General features: G+C 49.1%; 1 protein-coding gene across 1 annotated transcript in view; it reads right to left on the bottom strand.

The window, feature by feature from the left end:
* FBLN2 (fibulin 2) overlaps positions 1 to 12680 on the bottom strand; it is a 72810-nt gene that overhangs the window by 35483 nt on the left and 24647 nt on the right. The window contains exon 3 of the mRNA XM_040407586.1: positions 4196 to 4301. Coding sequence (XP_040263520.1) covers positions 4196 to 4301 — 106 coding nt within the window. The remainder of the gene's footprint in view (positions 1 to 4195; positions 4302 to 12680) is intronic.

The following is a 12680-nucleotide window of genomic DNA, read 5'->3' as shown; positions in this document are numbered from 1 at the left end:
CGTAAAAATCATGCGGACATCTGAATGGAGCTTTACAGGGGGGTGATCAGGGAGTCTATATGGGGTGATCACCACAGTCATTGATCATGCCCCTGTAAGGCTTCATTCAGACGTCCGGATGCGTTTTGCGGATCCGATCCATCTATCAGTGGATCCGTAAAAATCATGCGGACGTCTGAATGGAGCTTTACAGGGGGGTAATCAATGACAGGGGGGTGATCACCACAGTCATTGATCATGCCCCTGTAAGGCTTCATTCAGACGACCGGATGCGTTTTGCGGATCCGATCCATGTATCAGTGCATCCGTAAAAATCATGCGGACATCTGAATGGAGCTTTACAGGGGGGTGATCAGGGAGTCTATATGGGGTGATCACCACAGTCATTGATCATGCCCCTGTAAGGCTTCATTCAGACGTCCGGATGCGTTTTGCGGATCCGATCCATCTATCAGTGGATCCGTAAAAATCATGCGGACGTCTGAATGGAGCTTTACAGGGGGGTAATCAATGACAGGGGGGTAATCAATGACAGGGGGGTGATCAGGGAGTCTATATGGGGTGATCACCACAGTCATTGATCACGCCCCTGTAAGGCTTCATTCAGACGTCCGGATGCGTTTTGCGGATCCGATCCATCTATCAGTGGATCCGTAAAAATCATGCGGACATCTGAATGGAGCTTTACAGGGGGTTGATCAATGACAGGGGGGTGATCAGGGAGTCTATATGGGGTGATCAGGGGTGATCAGGGGCTAATAAGGGGTTAATAAGTGACGGGGGGGGGGGGGTGTAGTGTAGTGTAGTGGTGCTTGGTGCTACTTTACTGAGCTGCCTGTGTCCTCTGGTGGTCGATCCAAACAAAGGGGACCACCAGAGGACCAGGTAGCAGGTATATTAGACGCTGTTATCAAAACAGAGTCTAATATACCTGTTAGGGGTTAAAAAAAACACATCTCCAGCCTGCCAGCGAACGATCGCCGCTGGCAGGCTGGAGATCAACTCTCTTACCTTCCGTTCCTGTGAGCGCGCCTGTGTGCGCGCGTTCACAGGAAATCTCGGCCATCGCGAGATGACGCGTATATGCGTGACTGTGCGCAGCGCTGCCACCTCCGGAACGCGATCCTGCGTTAGGCGGTCCGGAGGTGGTTAAGGGCAGTTGACTTCAGGTTGAGGTCGGGGGGGTGCTCACCGGTTCCACATCTGTAGTTAATTGGCGCGCCGCCCCTCCCGCTTGTCCTACAGCTTTATAATGGGCAGCGTCTGAGACTGAATGCGCCAAGAGGTAGAGGAAGAAGCCCCTCGCCAGCGCCATCTTCTGGAAGGGGCTCCCAATGGGTCAAAGTCCCACCTTCTAACACACCTTGGGACATGACAAGGGGAATTGGCCAAAGCCAGATGCCCCTCCGCAGACAGCTGGGCATAACAATTTCAATAGATGGTTCCGCAAAAACGCAACGGATACGGAAGACATACGGATGCATTTCTGTATGTGTCCCATTTTTTTTGCGGACCCATACCTTTCCGTATTTCCGTTTTTCCGTTCCGTTGAAAGATAGAACATGTCCTATTATTGCCCGCAAATCACGTTCCATTGCTCCATTAAAGTCAATGGGTCCGCAAAAAAAGACGGAACACATACGGAAATGCATCCGTATGTCTTCCGTATCCGTTCCGTTTTTGCGGAACCATCTATTGAAAATGTTATACCCAGCCCAATTTTTTGTATGCAATTACTGTATTCTGTATATGCCATACGGAAAAACGGGACGGAAAAAACGGAACAGAAACACAACGGAAACAAAAAACGGAACAACGGATCCGTGAAAACGGACCGCAAAAAACTATAAAAGTCATACGTTCGTGTGAACTAGGCCTCAACGAAACAGAAAAACGGAAGTACGGAAACAGAATGCATACGGAGTACATTCTGTTTTTTTTTTGCAGAACCATTGAAATGAATGGTTCCGTATACGGGAAAAAAACGTATATGTCAGTAATAATAACTGTAACATCGATTACACACAAGAGACTTTTTTATGTTCTTTTGTATCTCATTTATTGCCCCCAACCTTCGGATCAGACCCCGTAAGAGGGGGGACGATATTCCGCATAATTAATATTTATTTATATATTTTTATATATCATCAATTATTATAATTTTTGTGGAAAATCAGTGTCACGGTTATTAATAGGAAGCCGGAAAGATCTAAATATTACAGAGACAGGACACAATCACCTCACATGGGCCTCCAGTCTCTCCAGTCCGTGGCCTCCCATTCCCTCCAGTACCCCCCCCCCCTCCCCAGTATGACCAGTGCGACCAGTGCATGGATTGATCAAAACGAGAAAACAGAGTCTTGGAAACCAGATCGTTCCCATTTTATTGTTCACCCCTCACATCTGCAGAGACGGCGGATCCTGATACATAGTAACGAAGTGCCTTCCGTCCAGACCTTCACCTATAAACTCGTCTCTCAATCTTTCATTCACCCAAATAAAATTCCTCATATGTTATAAATTACAATATACGACTTACGTTATTTCCAACGCCTATATTTCTTGCAACCTGAAATCTGCTGATGTCACTTTAAGGGCCTGATTGGTGCCGGATTATTGGAATGTTACAGTTCAGCTTTTCTATAATGTCGGACGTGATTCTGTGATCACATGTCATGAAACCCGCAGTGCGGCTCTGCCACGGATGCCTTTTTACAACTCCTGTATCTTTAAATGGGAGGGGCTGTGACAACATAGGCGTGGCTGACTACATAAACTGTAGGTGTCAGTGGACACAATGTTGCTATTGTAACTTTTCAAAGTTTTCATCTGTGCTCCAGGTGGCGAATATCTGTAGACGAGACCCTGGGGACCAGTCACCAGCACCGCACATCTAGAAGTACACCAGGAGCACAGGAAGAACAGAGCAGTGCTGAACCAGGAGGCTCAGGATGAACAGACTTGTGCTGAACCAGAAGGCTCAAGATGAATAGAGCCATGTGGAACCAGGAAGCCCAGAATGAACACAGCTATGCTGAAGCAGGAGGCTGAGGATGAACAGAGTCCTGCTAAACCAGGAGGCTGAGGATGAACACAGCTGTGCTAAACCAGGAGGCTGAGGATGAACAGAGCGGTGCTGAACCAGGAGGCTTAGGATGAACAGAGTGGTGCTGAACCAGGAGGCTGAGGATGAACAGAGCGGTGCTGAATCAGGAGGCTTAGGATGAACAGAGCGGTGCTGAACCAGGAGGCTTAGGATAAACAGAGCGGTGCTGAACCAGGAGGCTTAGGATGAACAGAGCGGTGCTGAACCAGGAGGCTTAGGATAAACAGAGCGGAGCTGAACCAGGAGGCTTAGGATGAACAGAGCGGTGCTAAACTAGCAGGATGAACAAATCTGTCTTTCATAGTTTAAGGTTATAATACATCAGTTATGCCTCAGTCACACGTCAGTGTTCGGTCAGTGATTTCCATCAGTGATTTTGAGCCAGAACCAGGTCCGGTCCGAAACACAGAACAGGTGCAGATCTTTCCCTTATACCTTATGTCTGTGGAGGCTCCGATCCTGGTTCTGGCTCACAATCACTGACCAAACACTGACGTGTGAATGTGACCCCCTGGAATGGCTCTCCGGAGCCTCCACTGTATTCTATGATATACGGAGCTGTTCTCGCCAATGGAAATTGTTTGATTCTCGGTTTAATCCGATTTTTGGCGTTTCTCATTTTTACAAGCAAAGAAAGCCGGATCCCAGGCGGAGGCTTCCAGCGCTTTCCACGTTAATCTAATTTCCTGAAGTAGCGGTGAATGTAAGCAGCAGTTGTGTTCAATTACTGAGCGCCGCGCCGCCCCCCGCTCCAGCAGCCCGATCTGGTTCTCTTTGTTTGGAAATCAGATCATACAAAACATGCTTAAAGGGCAACTCCACCCTGTGCTAATATTCACATTCGGACACGGGAACCATTCCTGAGTGAGGCGGTATAGATGGCGGACTTCTTCGAGCTCACTCAGCCCCTTTATTTTAGTTTGGATTCCCATCATTTCTCATAGTCTGGGTCCCATGGGAGGCGCCTGTCTCAGTGCCGCCCCCTGCTGGGCACTTGTGTTACATCAGTGTACGATCTGGACAGAAAATAATTTCCTGCATCCTGCGGCAGGAGATGGAGCTGATAGCATTATCATGAGGGCCACCTACCTGCAGTCCCCGGAGGCGCTGAGGGGCATGTTCTCACATTCTCCATGGTCGATAGACCACTGCTGACCGGCCATGCAGCAGGTCTCTATCAGCTCCTTGGAGGATCCTGGAGGAAGAAGAGAAATTACTAGAAAATACTCAAAAGAAGGATAGAGTTGGTTCCCCCGAATATGCCCGGTGCCCCATCCACACCCTGTCCATTAACCCATATAATATATAGACCCCTATAGTCTGCCCATCATCCTGCGCTACATACCCCCACCTATCATCCTGCACTACATACCCCCGCCCATCATCTATTTATCCCCAGGACTGTGACTGTGACGAGGGGACATCCTCTGTGTCTGGAGGAAAGGTTTGTACACAAACATAGAAGAGGACTCTTTACTGTAAGAGCGGTGAGACTATGGACTCTTTACTGTAAGAGCGGTGAGACTATGGACTCTTTACTGTAAGAGCAGTGAGACTATGGACTCTTTACTGTAAGAGCAGTGAGACTATGGACTCTATACTGTAAGAGCAGTGAGACTATGGACTCTTTACTGTAAGAGCAGTGATACTATGGACTCTTTACTGTAAGAGCAGTGAGATTATGGACTCTTTACTGTAAGAGCAGTGAGACTATGGGCTCTATACTGTAAGAGCAGTGAGACTATGGACTCTTTACTGTAAGAGCAGTGAGACTATGAACTCTTTACTGTAAGAACAGTGAGACTATGGACTCTTTACTGTAAGAGCAGTCAGACTATGGACTCTTTACTGTAAGAGCAGTGAGACTATGGACTCTTTACTGTAAGAGCAGTGAGACTATGGACTCTTTACTGTAAGAGCAGTGAGACTATGGATTCTTTACTGTAAGAGCAGTGAGACTATGGACTCTATACTGTAAGAGCGGTGAGACTATGGACTCTTTACTGTAAGAGCGGTGAGACTATGGACTCTATACTGTAAGAGCAGTGAGACTATGGACTCTGTACTGTAAGAGCAGTCAGACTATGGACTCTTTACTGTAAGAGCAGCGAGACTATGGACTCTTTACTGTAAGAACAGTGAGACTATGGACTCTTTACTGTAAGAGCAGTCAGACTATGGACTCTTTACTGTAAGAGCAGTGAGACTATGGACTCTTTACTGTAAGAGCAGTGAGACTATGGACTCTTTACTGTAAGAGCAGTGAGACTATGGATTCTTTACTGTAAGAGCAGTGAGACTATGGACTCTTTACTGTAAGAGCAGTGAGACTATGGACTCTATACTGTAAGAGCAGTGAGACTATGGACTCTTTACTGTAAGAGCAGTGAGACTATGGACTCTATACTGTAAGAGCGGTGAGACTATGGACTCTTTACTGTAAGAGCGGTGAGACTATGGACTCTATACTGTAAGAGCAGTGAGACTATGGACTCTTTACTGTAAGAGCAGTGAGACTATGGACTCTTTACTGTAAGAGCAGTGAGACTATGGACTCTTTACTGTAAGAGCAGTCAGACTATGGACTCTTTACTGTAAGAGCAGTCAGACTATGGACTCTTTACTGTAAGAGCAGTCAGACTATGGACTCTTTACTGTAAGAGCAGTCAGACTATGGACTCTTTACTGTAAGAGCATTGAGACTATGGACTCTTTACTGTAAGAGCAGTGAGACTATGGACTCTTTACAGTAAGAGCGGTGAGACTATGGACTCTATACTGTAAGAGCAGTGAGACTATGGACTCTATACTGTAAGAGCGGTGAGACTATGGACTCTTTACTGTAAGAGCAGTGAGACTATGGACTCTGTACTGTAAGAGCGGTGAGACTATGGACTCTGTACTGTAAGAGCGGTGAGACTATGGACTCTTTACTGTAAGAGCAGTGAGACTATGGACTCTTTACTGTAAGAGCGGTGAGACTATGGACTCTTTACTGTAAGAGCAGTGAGACTATGGACTCTGTACTGTAAGAGCAGTGAGACTATGGACTCTTTACTGTAAGAGCAGTGAGACTATGGACTCTTTACTGTAAGAGCAGTGAGACTATGAACTCTTTACTGTAAGAGCAGTGAGACTATGGACTCTTTACTGTAAGAGCAGTGAGACTATGGACTCTTTACTGTAAGAGCAGTGAGACTATGGACTCTTTACTGTAAGAGCAGTGAGACTATGGACTCTTTACTGTAAGAGCAGTGAGACTATGGGACTCTTTACTGTAAGAGCAGTGAGACTATGGACTCTTTACTGTAAGAGCAGTGAGACTATGGACTCTTTACTGTAAGAGCAGTGAGACTATGAACTCTTTACTGTAAGAGCAGTGAGACTATGGACTCTTTACTGTAAGAGCAGTGAGACTATGGACTCTATACTGTAAGAGCAGTGAGACTATGGACTCTATACTGTAAGAGCAGTGAGACTATGGACTCTTTACTGTAGGAGCAGTGAGACTATGGACTCTATACTGTAAGAGCAGTGAGACTATGGACTCTTTACTGTAAGAGCAGTGAGACTATGGACTCTATACTGTAAGAGCAGTGAGACTATGGACTCTATACTGTAAGAGCAGTGAGACTATGGACTCTTTACTGTAAGAGCAGTGAGACTATGGACTCTTTACGGTAAGAGCAGTGAGACTATGGACTCTTTACGGTAAGAGCAGTGAGACTATGGAACTCTCTGCCTGAGGAGGTGGTGATGGTGAGTACAATAAAGGAATTCAGGAGGGGCCTGGATGTATTTCTGGAGTGTAATAATATTACAGGCTATAGCTACTAGAGAGGGGTCGTTGATCCAGGGAGTTTTTCTGATGCCTGATTGGAGTCGGGAAGGAATTTTTATTCCCCTAAAGTGGGGAAAATTGTCTTCTACCTCTCAGCCTTTTTTTTGCCTTCCTCTGGATCAACTTGCAGGATGACAGGCCGAACTGGATGGACAGAGGGCTTTTTTCGGCCTTATATACTATGTTACGCGTTTCGGTGGCGTTCTCGTCCTGTGTTACCTGAAAGCTCGGAGCCGCAGTTTTGAGCTGATATTTTATTTTTTTGCTACTGAAGGAAAATTTAGGGGATTTTTTATCTTTTATACAATCAAAAGTGGAGGCTGCAGATCTGCGATGTGACCCAGCTAAATATGAAATGAAGAAAAAATGTGGGGGATTGGGTCAGCACAACCTGTATGTGGTGCACATCACTATGGCGAAATACAAATACAAACGTAAAATACAAATGTGATAGCACTCTATATCCAGCATCACATTTGAAATTGAAACTGGCGAGAGCTCGCCAAGACAAGCATGGCGCCTAGGGGTCAAAATATCCAATTTAGTGTAAAGGCCTGAAATGAAAATTAGGTTTCAGGAAGACGTCTGGTGCCGAGTGGAAAAAACTTAAATATCCGAGACTCGGGGAAGAGTGTAGAATGGACGTGGGATTAACCCCCTCAATGTCAGGCCGCCAGCCTTACTCAGGAAGGAGGGTTTGTGTCTTTCTAAAGAAGTTGAACTGCAGATTCCTAAGGGAGACACCACCAAGGTCTTAGCAACGTTTTCCAGCCTTTAGAGCCCAGGTCCATCTTCAATCTGAAAATGTAGTTCTGTGGGGTCAGAGGCATCTCTCTCTGCACACGACCAGGATCAGAGTCTCCAGATTAGTGGCATTGTCTACTGGTGTCTGAGGTAGTCCGAAATTCACCTCCTGACTCAGCGGAAGCTAAACAGCTTGACTTTCCACCATTCTTTACCCTGCACTCATGATCTATGATCAGTGACTCCAATTTATATTGTAAAGCCTGAAATTCATATGCAGCCATGACCTCAAGTTCTACTTTATCCCATCCATGCTTTACACTGCAGCTTTGCTTACCGCAGAATTATTATAAGCTGCAGGCCACTAGACCGTGCAGTTTACTTATCCCAGTGGCAGTGACAGCCGCACTCAGCACCCCTGGCAGTGACAGCCGCACTCAGCCCCCCTGACAGTGACAGCCGCAATCAGCCCCCCTGACAGTGACAGCCGCAATCAGCCCCCCTGACAGTGACAGCCGCAATCAGCCCCCCTGACAGTGACAGCCGCAATCAGCCCCCCTGACAGTGACAGCCACACTCAGCCCCCCTGACAGTGACAGCCGCACTCAGCCCCCTGACAGTGACAGCGGAACTCAGCCCCCCTGACAGTGACAGCCGCACTCAGCCCCCCTGACAGTGACAGCCGCACTCAGCCCCCCTGACAGTGACAGCCGCACTCAGCATCCTCTGACAGTGACAGCCACACTCAGCCCCCTGGCAGTGACAGTCGCACGCGACCCCCTGACAGTGACAGCCGCACTCAGCATCCTCTGACAGTGACAGCCGCACTCAGCCCCCCGACAGTGACAGCCGCACTCACCCCCCTGTCAGTGACAGCCGCACTCAGCCCCCCTGACAGTGACAGCCGCACTCAGCATCCTCTGACAGTGACAGCCACACTCAGCCCCCCTGGCAGTGACAGCCGCACTCAGCCCCCCTGGCAGTGACAGCCGCACTCACCCCCCTGTCAGTGACAGCCGCACTCAGCCCCCCCTGGCAGTGACAGCCGCACTCAGCCCCCCTGGCAGTGACAGCCGCACTCACCCCCCTGGCAGTGACAGTCGCACTCAGCCCCCCTGGCAGTGACAGCCGCACTCAGCCCCCCTGGCAGTGACAGCCGCACTCAGCCTTCCTGGCAGTGACAGCCGCACTCAGCCCCCCTGACAGTGACAGCCGCACTCAGCCCCCCTGACAATGACAGCCGCACTCAGCCACCTGGCAGTGACAACCGCACTCAGCGCCCTGGCAGTGACAGCCGCACTCACCACGCCTGGCAGTGACAGCCGCACTCACCCCCCTGGCAGTGACAGCCGCACTCACCCCCCTGGCAGTGACAGCCGAACTCAGTCCCCTGGCAGTGACAGCCGCACTCAGCCCCCCTGGCAGTGACAGCCGCACTCACCCCCCTGGCAGTGACAGCCGCACTCACCCCCCTGGCAGTGACAGCCGCACTCACCCCCCTGGCAGTGACAGCCGCACTCAGCCCCCCTGGCAGTGACAGCCGCACTCACCCCCCTGGCAGTGACAGCCGCACTCACCCCCCTGGCAGTGACAGCCGCACTCACCCCCCTGGCAGTGACAGCCGCACTTAGCCGCCTGGCAGTGACAGCCGCACTCACCCCCCTGGAAGTGACAGCTGCACTCAACCTCTTTGTCAGTGACAGCCGCACTCAACCTCTTTGTCAGTGACAGCCGCACTCAGCCCCCTGGCAGTGACAGCCGCACTCACCCGCCTGGAAGTGACAGCCGCACTCAGCTTCCCTGGCAGTGACAGCCGCACTCAGCCCCCCTGGCAGTGACAGCCACACTCACCCCCCTGGCAGTGACAGCCGCACTCACCCCCCTGGAAGTGACAGCCGCACTCACCCCCCTGGAAGTGACAGCCGCACTCAGCTTCCCTGGAAGTGACAGCCGCACTCAGCCCCCTGGCAGTGACAGCCGCACTCACCCCCCTGGAAGTGACAGCCGCACTCAGCTTCCCTGGCAGTGACAGCCGCACTCACCCCCCTGGCAGTGACAGTCGCACTCAGCGTTCCCTCTATTTATTTGTACTATTTCTACTGAATTAATATAAAAAAATGTTTTTCTGACTTCACTACAACCTGCTCCATCTGTAAGCCCTGGGCTCCAGTGCCGCGCCGCCAGTTGTGCCAAGGCAATAAAATGTGAGCAACGAGGCCGAGAAAGAATGAGTCAGAAGCGGGAGCAGCAGAAATTCGTCTGTGATTCCTATTAGGACATTGGCTGCAACTTGGGGTGTGATGTAAGGAAGACCCAGGTACTCGGCACCCCTCCCTCACTCCACCGCGAAGTACACACCTCGGCCATGGCGGGAAAAAAAGATGGCTTAGGGATGTGTATTTGTCTGGCATCCACAGACGATTGTCCGGGTTGTATACAACTGTAACAAACGCTCAGCTGTGAGGAGTCTTAAGACAGCAGCGTATTTCAGCCACTAGATGCAAACAATCATTTTTCCATTCACTGACAGAAAGCAGAGATCTTGAAAATGGTGAGGAATTAAGACTATTAAAAAGATACCAAGCATAGGACAGGACCGGCCCATTTAACGAGCTGAAGTGTAAAGCAGGGAGGTGATGGGAGTGCAGCCGCTACAGGATGGGTCACATGACTGCTCAGCTGAGGGAGGGGGTGAAATTACAGATTTATATTATGTCACTGGAAGCACGAATCCGTGACTACTGCGCCAGCCTCCTCCTGGAGTCGCATGCTTCCTGATGGTTTGGGATTCTTCGTGCTGATGATTTTCGGATGGAAGTCATTATCCATGTCATTATTTGGCAGTTTCCACCTTTTGGATTATTTTTTCAGCTTTTATTATTCAAGTAAGAAAGGAACAAACACGACAGCGCTGAATCCGACTTATTAAAGGGCCAGGCACCCTGAGGTCTCTGACCTTATAACAAATGAATGGCTGATAACAGGGAGCAATAGATTGTATTCTCCTGTCCTACAGTCATACTCTCCCCTGAAATGGCTGATAACAGGGAGCAATAGATTGTATTCTCCTGTCCTACAGTCATCCTCTCCCCTGAAATGGCTGATAACAGGAGGCAATAGACTGTATTCTCCTGTCCTACAGTCATCCTCTCCTCTGAAATGGCTGATAACAGGGGGCAATAGACTGTATTCTCCTGTCCTACAGTCATCCTCTCCCCTGAAATGGCTGATAACAGGGAGCAATAGACTGTATTCTCCTGTCCTACAGTCATCCTCTCCTCTGAAATGGCTGATAACAGGGGGCAATAGATTGTATTCTCCTGTCCTACAGTCATCCTCTCCCCTGAAATGGCTGATAACAGGGGACAATAGACTGTATTCTCCTGTCCTACAGTCATCCTCTCCCCTGAAATGGCTGATAACGGGGAGCAATAGATTGTATTCTCCTGTCCTACAGTCATCCTCTCCTCTGAAATGGCTGATAACAGGGAGCAATAGACGGTATTCTCCTGTCCTACAGTCATCCTCTCCCCTAAAATGGCTGATAACAGAGGCAATAGACTGTATTCTCCTGTCCTACAGTCATCCTCTCCCCTGAAATGGCTGATAACAGGAAGCAATAGACTGTATTCTCCTGTCCTACAGTCATCCTCTCCCCTGAAATGGCTGATAACAGGGAGCAATAGACTGTATTCTCCTGTCCTACAGTCATCCTCTCCCATGAAATGGCTGATAACAGGAAGCAATAGACTGTATTCTCCTGTCCTACAGTTATCCTCTCCCCTGAAATGGCTGATAACAGGGAGCAATAGACTGTATTCTCCTGTCCTACAGTCATCCTCTCCACTGAAATGGCTGATAACAGGGGGCAATAGACTGTATTCTCCTGTCCTACAGTCGTCCTCTCCCCTGAAATGTCTGATAACAGGGGGCAATAGACTGTATTCTCCTGTCCTACAGTCGTCCTCTCCCTGAAATGGCTGATAACAGGGGGCAATAGACTGTATTCTCCTGTCCTACAGTCATCCTCTCCCCTGAAATGGCTGATAACAGGGGGCAATAGACTGTATTCTCCTGTCCTACAGTCATCCTCTCCCCTGAAATGGCTGATAACAGGAAGCAATAGACTGTATTCTCCTGTCCTACAGTTATCCTCTCCCCTGAAATGGCTGATAACAGGGGGCAATAGACTGTATTCTCCTGTCCTACAGTCATCCTCTCCCCTGAAATAGCTGATAACAGGGGGCAATAGACTGTATTCTCCTGTCCTACAGTCGTCCTCTCCCCTGAAATGTCTGATAACAGGGGGCAATAGACTGTATTCTCCTGTCCTACAGTCATCCTCTCCCCTGAAATAGCTGATAACAGGGGGCAATAGACTGTATTCTCCTGTCCTACAGTCATCCTCTCCCCGGAAATGGCTGATAACAGGGAGCAATATACTGTATTCTCCTGTCCTACAGTCATCCTCTCCCCTGAAATGGCTGATAACAGGGAGCAATAGACTGTATTCTCCTGTCCTACAGTCATCCTCTCCCCTGAAATGGCTGATAACAGGGGGCAATAGACTGTATTCTCCTGTCCTACAGTCATCCTCTCCCCTGAAATGGCTGATAACAGGAAGCAATAGACTGTATTCTCCTGTCCTACAGTCATCCTCTCCCCTGAAATGGCTGATAACAGGGGGCAATAGACTGTATTCTCCTGTCCTACAGTCATCCTCTCCCCTGAAATGGCTGATAACAGGGGGCAATAGACTGTATTCTCCTGTCCTACAGTCATCCTCTCCCCTGAAATGGCTGATAACAGGAAGCAATAGACTGTATTCTCCTGTCCGACAGTCATCCTCTCCCCTGAAATGGCTGATAACAGGGGGCAATAGACTGTATTCTCCTGTCCTACAGTCATCCTCTCCCCTGAAATGGCTGATAACAGGTAGCAATAGACTGTATTCTCCTGTCCTACAGTCATCCTCTCCCCTGAAATGGC

This window comes from Bufo bufo, chromosome 9 (assembly GCF_905171765.1).
Source record: "Bufo bufo chromosome 9, aBufBuf1.1, whole genome shotgun sequence".
NCBI classification, from domain to species: Eukaryota; Metazoa; Chordata; class Amphibia; order Anura; family Bufonidae; genus Bufo; species Bufo bufo.
Note: the sequence above shows the minus strand (reverse complement) of the source record. Positions and strands in the feature narration are given on the sequence as shown.